This window comes from Barbus barbus (genome assembly GCF_936440315.1).
Source record: "Barbus barbus genome assembly, chromosome: 23".
Taxonomy (NCBI): domain Eukaryota; kingdom Metazoa; phylum Chordata; class Actinopteri; order Cypriniformes; family Cyprinidae; genus Barbus; species Barbus barbus.
In genome coordinates, this window is record NC_136751.1 from 24,373,789 (window position 1) to 24,390,966 (window position 17,178).

Sequence of the window (17,178 nt, forward strand, 5' to 3'; positions counted from 1 at the left end):
ATGTGTTATGAGCAAACACAAGATAATAATTAACAAAAATATATTTATAAATTAACACTAACCTAGATTAACTGAGATGAACTTTTATAAGTGATGCCAATAATTCCCCTACATAAAACACCCACTTCAAGACCGTTTCCATGGAGATCATGAATTCTTGGTTCTATTTTAAAGTATTTATATAACCATTAGATTTGCAGCCGTAACACTCAATGCTACCTGTTATAGTCTTTGTACAAAGCATTACCGGAGCCCAACATTTAAGTTAAATGACACTAAACGAAAACAAAATGAAAGGGAATGGATCACAGACCTTTGAAATGTTTGCATTTCAATGATACAGAGTCTGGAGAAGAGAGCAGAACACCGGCTACTTTATTATGGAAAAACGTGACATTGGGAAAAGTCTTATCTGGCACATAAGTCAGTCTTTATACAAAAACAGAAGAAAGAAAGGCTACAAATCTTGATAATTTATACAAATGCAACACTGTTAAAAAAAAAAAAGCTTTTTAAAGTAAACTCTTTCTCTGCTCTGAGAGCACCAACCTCGATATCACCACCTCTCCAAATCCCTGAGGAAAGACTTCAACACTCATGCCTACAGTACGGGTGCAGGTGTCTTAGTCATGTAAGTCTGCATTGAGTCGATGTGAAAATTGTCATCTTAACAGACACACTGGGTACAGCTAAGAACAGCACAGTATCGATGCAGTAGCAACTAATACCACTAGAAACTACGCCGATAACTTACACTGTGGAGAACAGATAAGACACAATCACGTTACGACTGAGACCGAAAAAAATTACAAATGGTTTACTATGGTAATGTGCTAACTATGAGGAACTTGCATCCTTTTATTCTCTTTTATTCCAATCTTATGCTACTGCAGTGGTGTTTTTGTGCATTAAAGGAATATTTCAGCCGAAAATGAAATATTTGAACATTTACTCGTTTTGAAGTTAAAAACATCTTAATGATGGATTTGCTAATTACAAGCATGCAACTTTTTGCTTCACGCGACATTAATTAATGGACTGTGGATTACTTGTGATGTTTTTGTCAGAACTCTGTCATTCTGAAGTGCTGTAATAATACATTTCTCCAAATATGTTCTTTTGATGAAACAAACTATATCTTGGATGGCCTGAGTGCGAGTACATTTTCAGCAAATTTTCATTTAAAGGGACTGTTCATCCAAAAATGAAAATGCTTTCATCATTTACTCACTCTCATGATGTCACAAAGCTGTTCTTTAAAATTTTATTCAGTGTTCTGCAGATAAAAAAAGTCAGCTTTTGCGAGTAAATAATTACAGGATTTTAAATTGGGCGAACTATACTTTTATACTTTTTACTTCGCAGCGGTACCTACCCGAACCAGTCTAAAATAGTCCCAATATAAACACTTATTATAGGTGTACCGTAGTGATTCAGGACAAGCCAAAAACACAATTTGGAAAATGGATTCATGGTGTACTCGCTTATTATATAAATTCTGAACACAAAAAAAAGTTACGGACTGCAGCTTTAAAAAAAGGGCATCACTTTTGACATATAACACAGAGACAGCTGCTTTTTTCTCTTTTAGATAGAAGATAACACAAAAGGGAATAAGTTAATACTGACTCAGCTGTCCGACGTGACATTTGCTAGAGCTGTAAAGGGATTGTTGACCCCAAAATTAAAATTTTGTTATTTATTCACCCTCATGTTGTTCCAGATACATTTGGTTGCTCACTTCCATGCTATTGCAATGAATGGGGGACTGAAATTATGCAAAAGCATCAAATAAGACGTTTATAAGACATTTCTATACTAATTTATCACACAAATCTATAATACAGCTTCAGAAAATGTGGAATATAGTACATGATGACAGACAGGTTTATTATTAACCGTAACTTAAAAAATACACTATTTTTTTTTCATTAATTTCTCATTTTTCTTGTGTTTGACAGAAAGGGTTTGAGGGTGAGAAACAACAGAATTTCATTTTCTGGGTCAAAATTTTCACTTCATTTTTTTTTGTGAGATGGCGAGAAAGGCTCACATCACAAAAATATCCTTCGTAAAAAAATTGGTGGGATCACCAATTATTGCTACTCACTACATATACAAAGTTGGAAATCAGAAACAAGGACGAACAAAGAGAATTATGAAATAAAGTAACTGCAGAATGAACTAAACAATTCTAAACAAGTAATTGTATAATGATTCTGGCTCATTGTTTTCCGTGTTTGAGCAACAACATCACACTGTGTAACGTGTCATTTTATATATTAGGTTCCATTTATACACTCAAGAAAAATATTAAACCAACATTACATATAAACAATCCCTTACAAAACTATGGCTGTATATTGTTAGATGAGTGCAACAAGTGAGAGGATTTGTTTTTGGTTAGGAGTTACCAGTCAAAGCTTTGCAGTTAAACTACCGGCCTGCTGAACCAATTCAGTCAAAGGACACTGCCAGCAGAACTTATCAATGTCCACGATCCTAATGTTCAGATCTAATAAACACTACCTTTCCAAGTTTGGGATTTTATGTTTTTTTTTTTTTTTTTTAGTCTCCTGTGCTCACAAAGGCTGCATTTATTTGATCAAATATACAGTAAAAACACAGTAATATTGTGAAATATTATTAAAATGTAAAATAAATTAATTCCAATATACATGTAACATGTATTTTTAAATGTAATTTATTCCTGTGATCGTAAAGCTGAATTTTCAGCATCATTACTCCAGTCTTCAGTGTCACGCAATCCTTCAGAAATCATTCTAAAACGATAATTTGGTGTTCAAGAAGCATTTCTTATTAAAAATCATGAAAACGGTTATACATATTTTATTTCTATGAAAACAGTGATACATTTTTAATGACTCTTTGATGAATAGAAAGCTCAAAAGAACAGTCTTTACTGTCATTTTCAATCAATGTAATGCATCCTTGCTTTAAAAAAAAAAAAAAAAAAAATCGTATTGACCCCAAACTTTTAAACGGTAGTGTAATCGTGAATTAACACACTGCTGAATTTGATTTTATAACAAGTGAACATTTTCCATCCCCACTTTATATTACTAATGCAACAAGTAAATAAAACCCACTGGATCCTTCTGTTACTGAACAGATTTTCGCAAAGTAAGGCAAAGAGAGCTTGCAAGTTCAATTTCTAACATTTCCTTCAGGCTATATAGCTTATCGAATATTCCTTACCTGTTTTCCTGTCATTTTTGGCAAGATTAATCAAATGGATCCAATTTCTTGAACCCAGAAGTTATCTAGTGTCGTGGGCAGGCGTGTCTGGATCGATGGAACGTGAAAATGCATTTGTTAAAAATTCAGCAAACTTCACATATCATCCGTGCTTCTATTTACAGTGTCATTAAGTCTACAACCTCACAAATCGATCATTTTGATACAATGAATGTTTGTTTTTTACAGTGAGAAATGTTTATGACGTGTTCGGCCTATTTATCTCATTATTTTGTTGTTGTTTCGTTGATATGATTTTTTTTGCGTTTCCATCAGCCATGATGTGCTCATTAAATATTAATGAATCCAATCATATGAATGAAGAAATGTACTGTACATGCAGAGTATAGCCTCATGGGGGTTGTAGCACTCTCACTCCTTCTCAATTTCATACAGCCTCAGGGCAAATATTGCCCTTCAAGACTATTAAGCATTGACTAATTAAAATCTAATTTATCATGAGACTTCAAGTATGTATCTATGGGCCACTTCAAGTTATCAACTCCCGACACGTCTGGGGTGCTACGCAGTTCTAGATTGTTCCAGAATGTCTTGGTTTTACCAGACGTGGCACCTCTCATGTGTTCAAGCGTCCCATGAGGTAACCCAGGACTGAAGCCCTAGGATGTCGATTACCTCATTAGTGAGAGCTCCGAGAGAACTTCTCCTTTACAACCTCAGTGAAGGTGCTCCATCAAATATGTCCAAGTCAAGGAGCCATGGTCCTCAAGCCCTGTTTTTCCATGATGTTCCACAGCTTCCGCAGGTTGGACTGAGTGATGGTATCATCCGGCTTCAGCTGCAAGGCTCGCAGGTAATTGGCCTCCGCTTCTTGGAGTTTGCCGTTGAGATGGAGAATGGCTCCGAGGTTCATGAGGGCAGCGGGATACTGTGGAAGAAAAACAGCAAATAGTCACTTTAAGGAAGCAAATAATGTCCTTTGCATGCTTTTTCTCAAGCAAACCCAGGTTCCAGCGAATCACTGGCATTTCTGAAATGTTTTCAGGTTCATATGTCTATAAATTTTACCAGAATCTCTCTGTTTTTCTACAGTCTATAACTCTCCTGGATGCACATCATCTGTTTTACTTATGTCAGGATTACATGAGTAATGTTGAATGCATCAGGCTTCAATGGAAACAATATGTTGACTACGCTGATTCTTCTCACATAAGGAGATTTCAATAGATGCGTAAATCAACCTGAACCTAAACTAAATCCAACATTCCAAGAGTCTCAACATGGATGTACAAAAACATTTGTTGCAGCACTTGGGGCTAAAATACAGGCTGGCATGACTACATTTAATATGTCAAAAATATTTAATTGCAAGAAGGTGATGTGATTTAAATAAAAAACCATTTTTGGACATGCTTCATGCTTCACTTGCCACCTCTGAAGGGAGAGAGTCGTATATTATCTAACACTCAGGAGAGTAAAACTAACACTAACTGACTTTTTAGGCCAGCTGCCATGGTTTTCCACATGGAAACGTAGAAGGAGTTGATCGTTGTAGAACTACACAATGCATAAGTAATATATTAGCACTATTTGACCCAACGCAGAGATGTCAAACCTCAAAACGAGACTGAGGGACAAATGAACTGCAAACTGTGGCATTAACTGCACTCGAGTGACACATACACCTTCCTCTCAAAACCAAATATATTCTAAGCCATATTCAGCAGTATTTTCACTAGCCTCAAGTATTCAAGTAAAAAACAAAATCCACAGAAAAATGAAAAATGTACTTATGTCAGAACATTTTCAGTTTACAGATGTTTTTTAACCCTAAAACACAACACAAAACAATATACAGTGCCCTCCATAAGTATTGGAACAGTAAAGTCAAAATTGCTCTGTTGAATGTGGAGTCAAGACATTTGCAAATATGATTAAAAGATGAATATGAGTCAAAACTACAGAATGTCACATTTTATTATTAGCTGTTTCAACACACATGTTTTACCAAATAAAAAAGAACAGCACTTTTAGAGTTCATCCCACTCATTGATGTGAGCATAAGTATTGGGACAGTTGAACATAAGGCAGATATCAAAGATTAAAAGCTATTATTTAGTTGCAGATCCCTTGAGCACAATCACAGCAGTGAGTCTGTGACCCATAGACATCACCAGACTCTTGCTCTCATCCTTTGAAATACTTTTCCCAGCCTTTAATGCAGCCAATTCCAAATGTTGCTTGTTTTGGGGAGTTTCTGCCTTTACTCTCCTCTTCAGCTGGTGAAATTCATGTTCAATCGGATTTAAATCTGGAGATTGACTTGGGCAATCTACGACTTTCCATTTCTTTGCCCTTATAAATTCCTTGACTGAACTGGCAGGGTGTTTTGGGTCATTGTCCTGATGCAATATGAAGCACTTCCCAATGAATCTGGTGGCATTTTCTTGAATATTGGTAGGCAAGATGGTTTTGTACCCTTCCAAATTCATTCTGCTACTATAATCATACATTAAGTCATCAGTAAAGTTGAGAGGGCCTGTTCCAGAGGCAGACATGCATGCCCATGCCATGACACCACCTCCACCATGCTTTACAGATGAGGCTGTATGTTTGGGATCATTTGCAGTTCCCTTTTTTTCTCCACATTTTTGCTTTCCCATCACTTAGATAAAGGTTCATCTTAGTCTCATCGGTCCATAAACACTGTTCCATAACTCTTCTGGCTCACCTTTGTGCTTTTTTGCAAACTCTAATCTTGCCTTTCTATTTTTGGTGCTGGTCAGAGGTTTGCATCTTGCTGTGTAGCATCTGTAATTCTGTGTCAAAGTCTCCTGAGGACAGTAGATTGTCAGAGCATCACCCCAGCTTTCTGGAAGTTGATGGTGATTTTACAGACACGTCTTTTAGGGTTAATTTTCACAGCTTTCATGATTTGTCTGTCATCAACTACTGTTGTTTTCTCAGCTGATGAGGTAGTTGTTTGTTGCTGGTGGTTTTGTTTTTGCTATAGCTCTAATTGACTTCCTCTTTCCTTTTAGCATCCAGATTGCTTGGTTTTCTCTCAAAGTCAGCTCCCTCGTCTTCATCCTGGTTTGTGTGTGTCACCATCGAATGCAAGATTCAGAATACAGAAGTAATGGATATAACTGATACGACACATTCTCTGCTTTTAATATCTGAAGAATTAATGCAACAGGACACAGCTGATCACTTAGAAAGACCTGTGAGGCAACTGTTCCAATACTTATCCTCACATCAGATACAGGGATGAAACTCTAAAAGTGCTGAACTTATTAGCTGGTAAAACATGTATGTGTTGAAACACCCAAAAATGTGACATTCTGTAGTTTTGTCTCATATTCATCTTTTAATCATATTTGTAAATGTCTTGACTCCACAGCCAACAGAGCAATTGTGTCTTTACTGTTCCAATACTTTTGGAGGGCACTGTATGATTCAAAATAGCAAACAACTGAAAAATAAATTTGGAAAATTCCTTCATATCAACAATACACTGGCCCCTAATTTTACTCACTTTTATTTTTAGAGTGATTATATGAAAAATGAAAAACTAAAGTGATACTGTAAGTCACAATATAGGTATTTTTTTCCTCCATAAATAAATAAAAGAATAAATGCATTGGTTTAAATTGTAATGGGATTATCCAGTTAAATTCTTAAATGAAAGTAACTCACCTAAATTTTATATTATTTTTATATAAAATTTAAAAAAATAATAAAATGAAAACAAAGCTGCTTCGAAAAGATTTACATAATATTCATAAAAAAGTTTGGCATCAGTGTAAAAACAGCTTCATATTACAGCATGTAACAACTGAATTAAAAAGACCCCTAATTTTTGTTTAAAACTATATTGAAAATCAAGCCCTGCAATTCATATTTGTGTTTGTATACTATTCAGAAGGGTGTAATGTTTAAATTGTTGTTCAGATGTTTAGAGACCCACCACTTTAGGTTTCTGTAGAGTAGGTCCGTGTGCCTTTACCAGCGAAAAACTATGAATAACTGTCACCACAACATAGAGCCTTTCTAGATACTGTCAGGCAAGAGGAAGTAAGCAGCGGAGGGGAATCTGCCCCGCTGTGGCCTCAAGAAGTTTCCTGACCTCCCTGCTTCCCCTTTACCCTACACTCTAACCACACAGTATCCCTCACAACACCATCCTGGCATGCAGTCACAGCATCAGCGGTACCAGATGTGGAAAGGATCTTGGGACTTTTGTTGAAACAGCTGCTAAGGAGACAAACATCCCTGAAGACAAAAAGTCCAGACACTGTACAACACTGAAATAAAGGCAGCATTTAGAATAAAATAAAATAAAAAATGAAGGTTTACTAGCATCAAATAATTTGATAAGTAATGTTTTTGATTCTAATAGTAATAACATAAAGGGAATAATAGTTTACATTTATTTGACAATCGCTGACACACATGATATGCCCCGAATATTCATTAAAAACAAATTATATTACATCTAAATGCCATTTAAGAATGCTGTTAAATACAATAGCAATGTCAGTTTAACCAGTGGCATGAGTTTGTGGCAAAACTATCAGTCATTATTATTATTTTTTTAACATTTCAAAACAAAACATTTTCACACACTAGAAAGTTATGCAAAATACTTGATATGAAACCCAAAAGCATACATAGGCATCACTGAGATATATATTTATTACATAAAGATAATCATAATAAATAAATTATCATTTATAGTAATTAGCAATTAATAAATAATTTGTAATATTAATCATTTTTATTATATCTTCAGTTACAAATTGAATTATATTATTTCAATTATAAATAAACAAATACATTTAATTCATTTGAAACTCATTCCACTCTTAATGAAGGTTCATTAGCCATATTCCACAAAACAAAACACAAAACAACAAAAACAAAACAAACAAAACAAAAAACCAAACCAAACCAAAACAAAAAAACAAACCAAACAAAAAAACAAACAAAACAAAAAACCAAACCAAACAAAAAAACCAAACCAAAACAAAACAAAACAAAAAACCAAACCAAACCAAACAAAACCAAAACAAAAAACCAAACCAAAACAAAAAACCAAACCAAAACAAAAAAACCAAACCAAAACAAACCAAACCAAACCAAACCAAAACAAAACAAAACAAAACAAAACAAAACAAAACAAAACAAAAAACAAAACAAAACAAAACAAAACAAAACAAAAACAAAAACAAAAAACAGTTGTCCTATTCTAAAGTTGACTTCAGGCCAGCTTTCCAAACTATTTAAAGTTTTCTACATTTCCATTTTTTCATTTTGCACTTCTGTCTGGTGAAGGGAGCAACTTCCTTTCAGGCAGCTGCACACCGAACATCAAAAGCATCCACATATTCCAAAGAAATCAAACAACTGTGTGTTTTGCGAACTTCACAGTACACTTCCCTGACATACTGCTTCTCTTTTAAGTTTGAGACTGATGCTTTGAAAACAAACCCCAAAACCGCCAACAGAGCTTGTACAGTTGGTCACCGATACAACTTATGGGGAGCAGTTGAGTCACACCAATCATTTAAAGTTAACCACCATGTGTGTGCATGGCACCCGTCCCACGTGCAGCACGGCTTGGGGACTTACATTGGGTCTCAGGTTGGCTGCTTGTCTGTAGTACTTCTCAGCGGCATCATTGAGGCTGGCTTGCCTGAAAGAGCAAACAAACATTGCGTGTTACTTCATCCTGTTGCACAAGTTTATCGCTGGTCATTAAACCGTGGACTATTTGTTAACCAACTTTAATGCCATGGAAAACTAGGCAGAAGCCAAACAGGGTCATAAAACTGCCCAGCTTCACAATTTTTGAGCAGAAAATGTGCCCTCATTTCTTAGGTCACGACCTACAACCTACTGGATGTTCTTTGAAGATCTTTAGCTTCTTTACAACTCTAAGGTTTTATTTTTTCATGGGAAAAAAACCCATCCTCTAGCTGCTTGTACCTGCTGGTAGCAATATCTTCTTTTTGAAGAGAGTTCAATATGGAGACAATGACTGTCGGCCAAGAAAGGCTGGGTTGTAATGATGAAAGAGAGTTGAAGATTTCCCTTATTTATGATAGATGACCGCTTTCCTTATACTGGCCGGTTTTATAAACCCTCCTTCATCCTCAACAAAACTCTTTGCTGAAAAGAGCTAAGGTTAAACGTTTCAAGAAATCGCTTTTTATTAAGGGAAAATAGTATGTACTGTACTTGAAATATTCAAGCGGTGAGATGATGGATAAATTGTATGTATGGAAAACATTCCAGTTTCTTAACCTTGACAGAGAGATGAATTAGGAAGAAGATAAATTAAGACACTGCATTGAAATACAATTTAGGAGGAAATTTCTACAAGCTGAAGATATCAAAAGTTGTGTTTAGGACACATGCAATGGCTGACAAGTTTGAATTCAGCTTGCAACACCTCCCAATCCCATTCTCAACATCCTCACTCTGCTATTCTATGAATAAAAAAAGCCAAAAATAAAATAAAGTGTTGAGTGGGAGAATGTATGGGGTCAGGGTGAACTTAGAACAGCTAAACATGGTCTTGTCCTTCCCTTTGTACAGTAAGAGATGACATTTTTAGGTCACAACATTTTGACTTGCTTTGTGAAAAATCAGCTGTTATAGAAGTAGGTTACAATTTCCAAATAGTTTATCCACTAAAAATAAAAAACAAAACAAAATAATAATAATAATTTAAATATTCAGGGAAACAACATGAATAATTTAAAGTTGAAGGGTCATCCAAAACCATTATGTTCTTTGATTCTAATAGAAGAATAAGAATGCGACCTGACAAATCTGCATGGTATGTATGTATGCCTATATTTACAAATAACTAAAAATAGCTCATCTGGATCAGTGATTTTTTTAAGTCTAGCTGATAAAAGTAAAAAATACAAAAAAATAACAAATTAAATAATAAAAATAACAAATTTAACTAACTAAAATAAATAAAACGGGAAGAAAACAATGGTTGCTTTAAAAAAATATTTGAAACATTAATTACTCAATATTTAGAATAATGATATTTACTAATTTAATGCATTAAATTTAGTACAATGACATTATAATGATAACATGTTGCATGTGACATTTACTGTTTTTTTCCCTCTCTCATGCAATATGAATGAGTCTTAAAATATATAGTGGCCTTCATCAAAAAGTTTGAAAACCCCTCATTTAGATGCACCCACCTTGAAAACAAATTATCAGTCTTCCTGAATTAACTGGCCTGACCTTTTCTTAATATATATGGCTAAAAATGACCTGCTAACTGAAAAGAAGTCACATAAAAATCTATGGGATGACTGGTTCTCAACAGTGGACTTAAGCATTTAACTAAAACCATGTGTTACTGTTCACCCTCCACAATTCTGTTTTACAATCCTTTCCTCCTGAACGATGAGTCTGTGTAATTTTCACATGCACATGCATGTAATAAAATGGGCTTGATCGTGACCACAATTGTCTGCAGGGACAAAGGATTCTGTTATAATCAACAGTGGGAAAGTGACCACCCTTAACGCAGAGTCAAAACTGTGATGGTCTTCATGACCACAACTGCAATATATGGTGAAAATCTAAAAGACAGCATCAACTGGACCTCCCTAAGTCAGATATAAACCTCCAAAATACAATAAACCAAATATTTAATTTTTGCCAACCAAACTTTTCCTCCACCCCACCACAGTCTACTCATTATTTCATTCCAAAGTGGTCACCAACCTTCCGAGAAAAAGCATAAAATAATTCATGACCCGTTGATGTAACCATGTAAAACTGCATTACATGAAAGCTTGAATGGTAAGCTTTTATTGTACAAAGCTATTGAACCCCTCACAAACAAATGGAGGGCTATGGATTAAGGATTAATAACAGGAGCAATGCTGGCTGGAAGCAATTTATCTGAAGTCTGACAGCAATTGTCTTGAAATGTATTGTATAAGGAGGTGAATTACAAAAGTAGTGCTTTAAAGGAGATTAATTTAGACTTTAAGGCGAAGGAGAGGCTTTTAGCAGACGACTGTCAGAATGCTAAAATCCTCTCTAAATTGCATTTCAAATTTACCCCTTTAAGGAATAGTTCACCCAAAAATGGAAATTTGCTCACTCAAGGATCCTCAGTAGTGAATGGGTGCCGTCAGAATGAGAGTCCAAACAGCTGGTAAAAACATCGCAATAATCCACAAGAAATCCAAAACGACTCCAGTCCATCAATAAACATCTTGTAAAGCAAAAATCTGAGTAATTCTAAGAAACAAATCCACCATTAAACCAATTTAACTTTAAATCGTAGCTTCTGGTAAGTCCATAATGCTTCCTCCAGTGAAAAAGTCCATCTCTGTTGTCCTCTCATATCAAAATCCACCAACTGTGCTTAATCTGAGCATATTTCTCTCCTGATTCAGACAAGACAGTAACAAAATTTATAGATGACTTATACTTTAGACTCAATGGCTTGAAGTTAAAACATCTTAATGATGGTTTTGTTTGTTACAAACACACAGCACAAATTTATATTAATTGATGGACAGGAGTCTTGAGGATTACTAGGATCTTTTATTAGCGGTCTGAACTCTCATTCTGACGGCACCCATTCACTGCAGAGGAAGTCAAGTCAAGTCACCTTTATTTATATAGCGCTTTTAACAATACAGATTGTGTCAAAGCACTTAACAGTATCAAATTGGAGAAAGTGATGTAATGCTAAATTAATGCAAGTGATAATGAAAAATTTGACAATTTTTTCATATAAAGAAACTAATTCTTTGACATCTTGCCTGACGGTGAGAATTTTCAGCAAATTTTAATTTTTGGGCGAATTATTCCTTTAAAGTACTGCTGTTTAACATACTACAAAAAAAAAAGGAAAAAAATGCGCAGCACGTGCAATGAATTGTCTTGAACTAAATATGATACTTTCACAGACAAACAAACAACAATAAGGGAGAACTTGCTTTGAAGTAGTAAAATGTGGCATTTTACTTTGCGTGGCAGTGACACAGTTTGGCTGTGGTTTCGAATAACCACCACTCGTTTGAAGAGGGCAAGGAAACTGATAGTAAGGAAGCAAACTTGTCAGTACAGATGGGCCCCTGAGAGCCACACATCTGAAGCGGACTCGTACTTCCCCACCTCACTCAAATTCACCCCCCACCTGAAACCCTTCTGCAAGTCCTTCCAAGACAAACACACTAGGAACCTGATCTTCAAATGAGTTGGACCGCAAGCTAGCACGAAGGCAGGGGACACAGCCTAAGACTGCAATTAACAACCAAGTCTTCTTGTAGCAATAAAGCACCATGCAAAATCTGCTGTATGGGTTGGAATACTTTTTAGGAAGTGTGTAACTATATACCATGTGAACTCCATGTAGCAATTATGAGAATTGTATTCAGTAGAAACCTGGAGGCAAAGGTATTAATGCAGGCTTTCCATTACATGTCCTATGGAGCACTGCAACAGAAAGAAAGCATCCATGCAAATGGGGAGGTGGAAGAAGTAAAAGAAAAACAGAAAGAGATAGAAAAACATCCTACAATGCAGCGGGTTTTGCTTCAGGATTCAGACTTCACATTGGACATCAAGATGTTAACTCAATACAGTAACAATTATTGTACCCAAAAAAACAACAACAAACCAAAACCAAAAATGTGAACCATTCTTTATGGAAACTGAGTAAACTCCAGTTGAATTTCTGGATTTGCACTGAATTTTTATTACGGTAGTAACAAAAAAAGAAATTAAGTGGAATTGGAATGTGAACTTAAGTAAGCAGAATTAAAAACAAAAATGTACTTAAATTGTATTTTTTAAAAATTATAAATATAAAGTTTTTCAAGAGCCTTGTTTGAAAATTTTGAAGAGCTTTATTATTAGCCTCACAGACAAACGTCCTTCAATTTAATTGAATTTCTAACTCATGAATTCAATTTTTCTCAATTCTGAATTTGTTCAATCCTGCTATGAAACTAAAATTTCCCATAAATAAATAATAACCCTCTCTCTGTATGTATTTAATGTATCTGTATTTTAATGTATAAAGTATTATAAAGTATTTAACTTTTAATATATATATATATTTTAATATATATTTTACTGCTGGCTGCAACCCTGTAAAAACAAACCACATTTTTTGGTTTGCAAACCACCAGTTGAGAACCAATATAGCTGCTATGTGCTACAGAAATGTTTATGCTTTGTCCAGGAATATGGGTATTCAATCATAGGAAAAAAATATGTCTGTATGGATTTAGCGTGTCCTCCTCACCTGAGCATGTGAGCTGCACTGAAAACCACATCAAATTCTTCACTGTCCAACTGGGCAGCTTTCTCTGCCATTTCAGCGGCCTCCAAAAGCCGCGACTCCTCCAGCAAAAACTGACCTGAGGAAGAAAAAAAAAAAGCAGGGGAATTTCATTTTATATTTGCTTTTACTTCCTCGGAAAGACAAATGTGAAATATTTCCTTTGGCTGTGGGATGGATAGTTTGGTCTGCCCTCTCAATGATTCTGTGAAACACGAGATAGCAAAGGCACTGCACGCTGTGCGAACCATCTGACAGACCATTTGTCCAATTGAGATTTCTCTGATAGGCACGTTTCCATGACAAATTAAATGCTTACTCCTGTAAGGTTGTGGAAAGGGGGCTGACTGGGATCTCAAACCTCTGCAGTATCGTTGCTAGAGCCATCGGTCAAGACTGAAGTGGAATAAATAGCCTGCTGCTATTTGCCGAAATGGCTCTCCACGGGCCAAAACCAAAGAACTTTTCCCAAACAGAAATGACCAAAGTAGAAACCTAAGAAGCAATGTAATCCAAAGTGAAGATAGCTAGAACGCTGTCATTATGGCATTTTTTGGATGGCACAAATAGTTTTATACAAATATTAAAAAAAATTGGCACAAAGCAGAGCCTTTCTCCCCATGGTAAATCATGCGAAACAGAAAATACAAAGAAGCAGCCACGTTCTCTGATACAGTGGTTATGCACTAGAGAACAATAGAAGGAAATACAAGATCATCCTTATGGCCTTTGGATAGTATGTGTTCTGAAGATGTCTGATCAGACACGTACTACATTATACTACGCAGATGCCTTGGCAGCGATCGAGTGGAAAACATATTGTTGGGGTTAGCCTGTGATGCTGCGTTTATCTGGACTAAATCCATAAGTGGGAGCATCCAGGGACAGGTCAACCATAAAAATCTAGCATGGAAGACTCATTTGTCAAGACAAAAAAAAAACAAAAACAAAACATTATTAGGATCTTAATAAATTATAAAAAAAATTACATTTTTACATTCAATTTTAAACTTTACTTATATTTTAAACTGTTAAAGTAAAATATGACAGCATACTGTACAATAATATAATAATGCACTTTCAAATATTAAAAATGTTTAAAAATTGTGGCTATGACAGTATACAGTTTTGTTTTTGTCATTTTTCACATTTCAACTTGAAAAATCACATGCGTCGTGGTACCCTCGTAAACGCGCGTTGAAGACTGAAGCGGAAGAGAAGAAATCGTTGAATAACGTCGTTATTTTTGTTTTCTTTGCACATAAAAATATTCTCAAAGCTACATAAAATTACGGTTGAACCGCTGATGTCACATGGACTATTTTAACGATGTCCTTACTACCTTTCTGGGCCTTTAATGTGTCAGTTACGTTGCGGTCTATGCAGCGTCAGAAAGCTTTCGGATTTCACCAAAAATACCTTAATTTGTTTTCCGAAGAAGAACAAAGGTTTTACGGGTTTGGAACGACATGAGGGTGAGTAATTAATGACAGAATTTTCATTTTTAGGTGAACCATCCCTTTAACATGCACAAAAATAATTCTTTTTAGAAAAGGTGTTGAAACTAAATTATTGTAAAGAGCAAAAAAATAAATCCCTGGGAAGTAAACTGCGCTCCAATAATCTGAGTCTCAGCTGGAGAAAATGGCCGCAGGCCATAATTTGGCTAAATCACATTCATGCAGACACACATGAAAACTCGTATGCTTTTTCCTTAAAGAAATGAGGCCTCGTATCTCTCTCTGTTCGCTGAGGCGTGGGTGGTTTAGTCTCACTGGAATAACATCTGTATCCCAGGTACGCTTCAGATAACACCGAAACAATGACTTCCTGCATGGAACCATCGATCTTGCTGCGAAAAAGCCTATAAACGTAACCTCAATTACAAGACAAACGTCGGCTAAAGAGCAATATTGCCAATATGGAGTTGGGAAGATACCACACAAGTATTTCACTACGTCAGCAAAGCTAGAGTAGATGTAATGTGTGGACTCATATACCTCATTATCTTTGCATTACTGGATGACTGGCTAATGTTGTTTCAGCCCATGTGTGCAAGTTGAGGAGAAATAAAATAAAGTAATACCAACCATAATGCATATAGCAGTTTCCTTTAGAGGGATCGAGCTCGATCGCCTTGAGAAAGAACTTCTCCGCTTCCGTTTTCTGACCCTGAAATGAAAATAAAGCATATGAGGAATTTCTACAAGGTGAGGTTTATGGAAATTTTCATTTTTAATCTTTGACCTGATATATAATGTTCACTAGAACAACAGGAAATGTGTTTAGCAATTCCAGTGCCTAGTGCTGCTATAATTGCACACTTTGACTAAATTATTCCAAGAGTTATGTTTAAAAAATAAATAAGACAAAAACAACAAAAAGTTTTGTATTATAGTTAACATAGCACACAAAGTTTACAAAATAAAATAATATTTTATATTTAATGAAATGGGATTGCATGCATGCATGATAACGGGATAGTATGCAACTGAATGAATAAATAAATAAACAAACAAACTTTTGATTTAAGAAATAATTTTATTAGGCAAAAAGAAAGAGACTGCTGAATGACGAGAAAAAAAAAAAAAAAAAAAAAAACGAGAGAATATTTAGTGATCATTACACAAAAAAATTCCAGAGAACCGAGTGATAAAAACTGAATACATCTCCAGTGCATCTCAAAACCTGAAGAATTCATACTGGTTCCAGTCTGAGATGTATTATCATACCCTGTTCTCACTTGATTAACCGTGCATGGATTTATCTGCAGACCAGATGCAAAACAGTGATATATTTTTATTTACACTGTATAATTTAAATCCCCAGCGCAGCGATGTGTAACTTTAAATCAATGCATTGCACTCTCAGTGATGCCTACACTTGATAGAGCCAGTGCTGTTTAATGTTAGACATGGATGTTTGCAAACTTGCACCATGTCAAGAGTGTGAGAAAAATAAAGAAACAGTCACTTGGAACACTTGACCTGTATAGTTTATATGCAACAGGGGGGTCAGTTCAGTCTGAAGATTTTTTAATGTTTTGAAAGGAGTGTCTTCTAAAACACAGTAAAAACTGTAACATTGTGAAATATTATTACAATTTTAAATACATTTTAGTTTTTAAATATATTTTAAATTTATTGTATTCATGTGATGGCAAAACTGAATTTGCAATCTTCAGCATCACATGACCCTTCAGAAATCATTCCAATATACTGATTTGCTGCTCAAGAAACATTTCCTATCAATATCAAACTGTTCTGCTCCTTAGACTTTTTGTGGGATTTTTTTTTCAAGAATTAAACAGACATCTTTACTGTCAATTCTCATACATACATTGATCGATTCGGCATCCTTGCTAAATAAATGTATTGATTTCTATAAAAAGCATTTGACTTTTGAACGGTAGTCCTTACTTCAATAAGTAAAGATTCAGCACAAGGATAAGCTTTGTCAATTCCTGACAAACACACGTCTCAGTGTCATCCGCCGAGGTTGTGTTATCATTCTAAAGCAATATCCTGCTTTACGCCCTTTCCTCTGAACACACACACACACTCACACACCCCTGTGCTGGACCCCCGACCCCTTAATCTGAGCATGACATC

The 17,178-nt window shown here is 35.4% G+C and overlaps 1 protein-coding gene across 1 annotated transcript in view; it reads right to left on the reverse strand.

Annotated features, from left to right (window-relative positions):
- Positions 1-1,956: 1,956 nt before the first annotated feature.
- The window catches only part of LOC306842892 (protein O-mannosyl-transferase TMTC2-like), a 112,792-nt gene continuing 97,570 nt past the window's right edge, over positions 1,957-17,178 (reverse strand). The window contains exons 9-12 of the mRNA XM_079374062.1: positions 15,658-15,739; positions 13,532-13,646; positions 8,854-8,917; positions 1,957-4,147 (exon numbers count right to left, since the gene is read on the reverse strand). Coding sequence (XP_079230188.1) covers positions 3,968-4,147; positions 8,854-8,917; positions 13,532-13,646; positions 15,658-15,739 — 441 coding nt within the window. The 3' untranslated portion in view covers positions 1,957-3,967. The remainder of the gene's footprint in view (positions 4,148-8,853; positions 8,918-13,531; positions 13,647-15,657; positions 15,740-17,178) is intronic.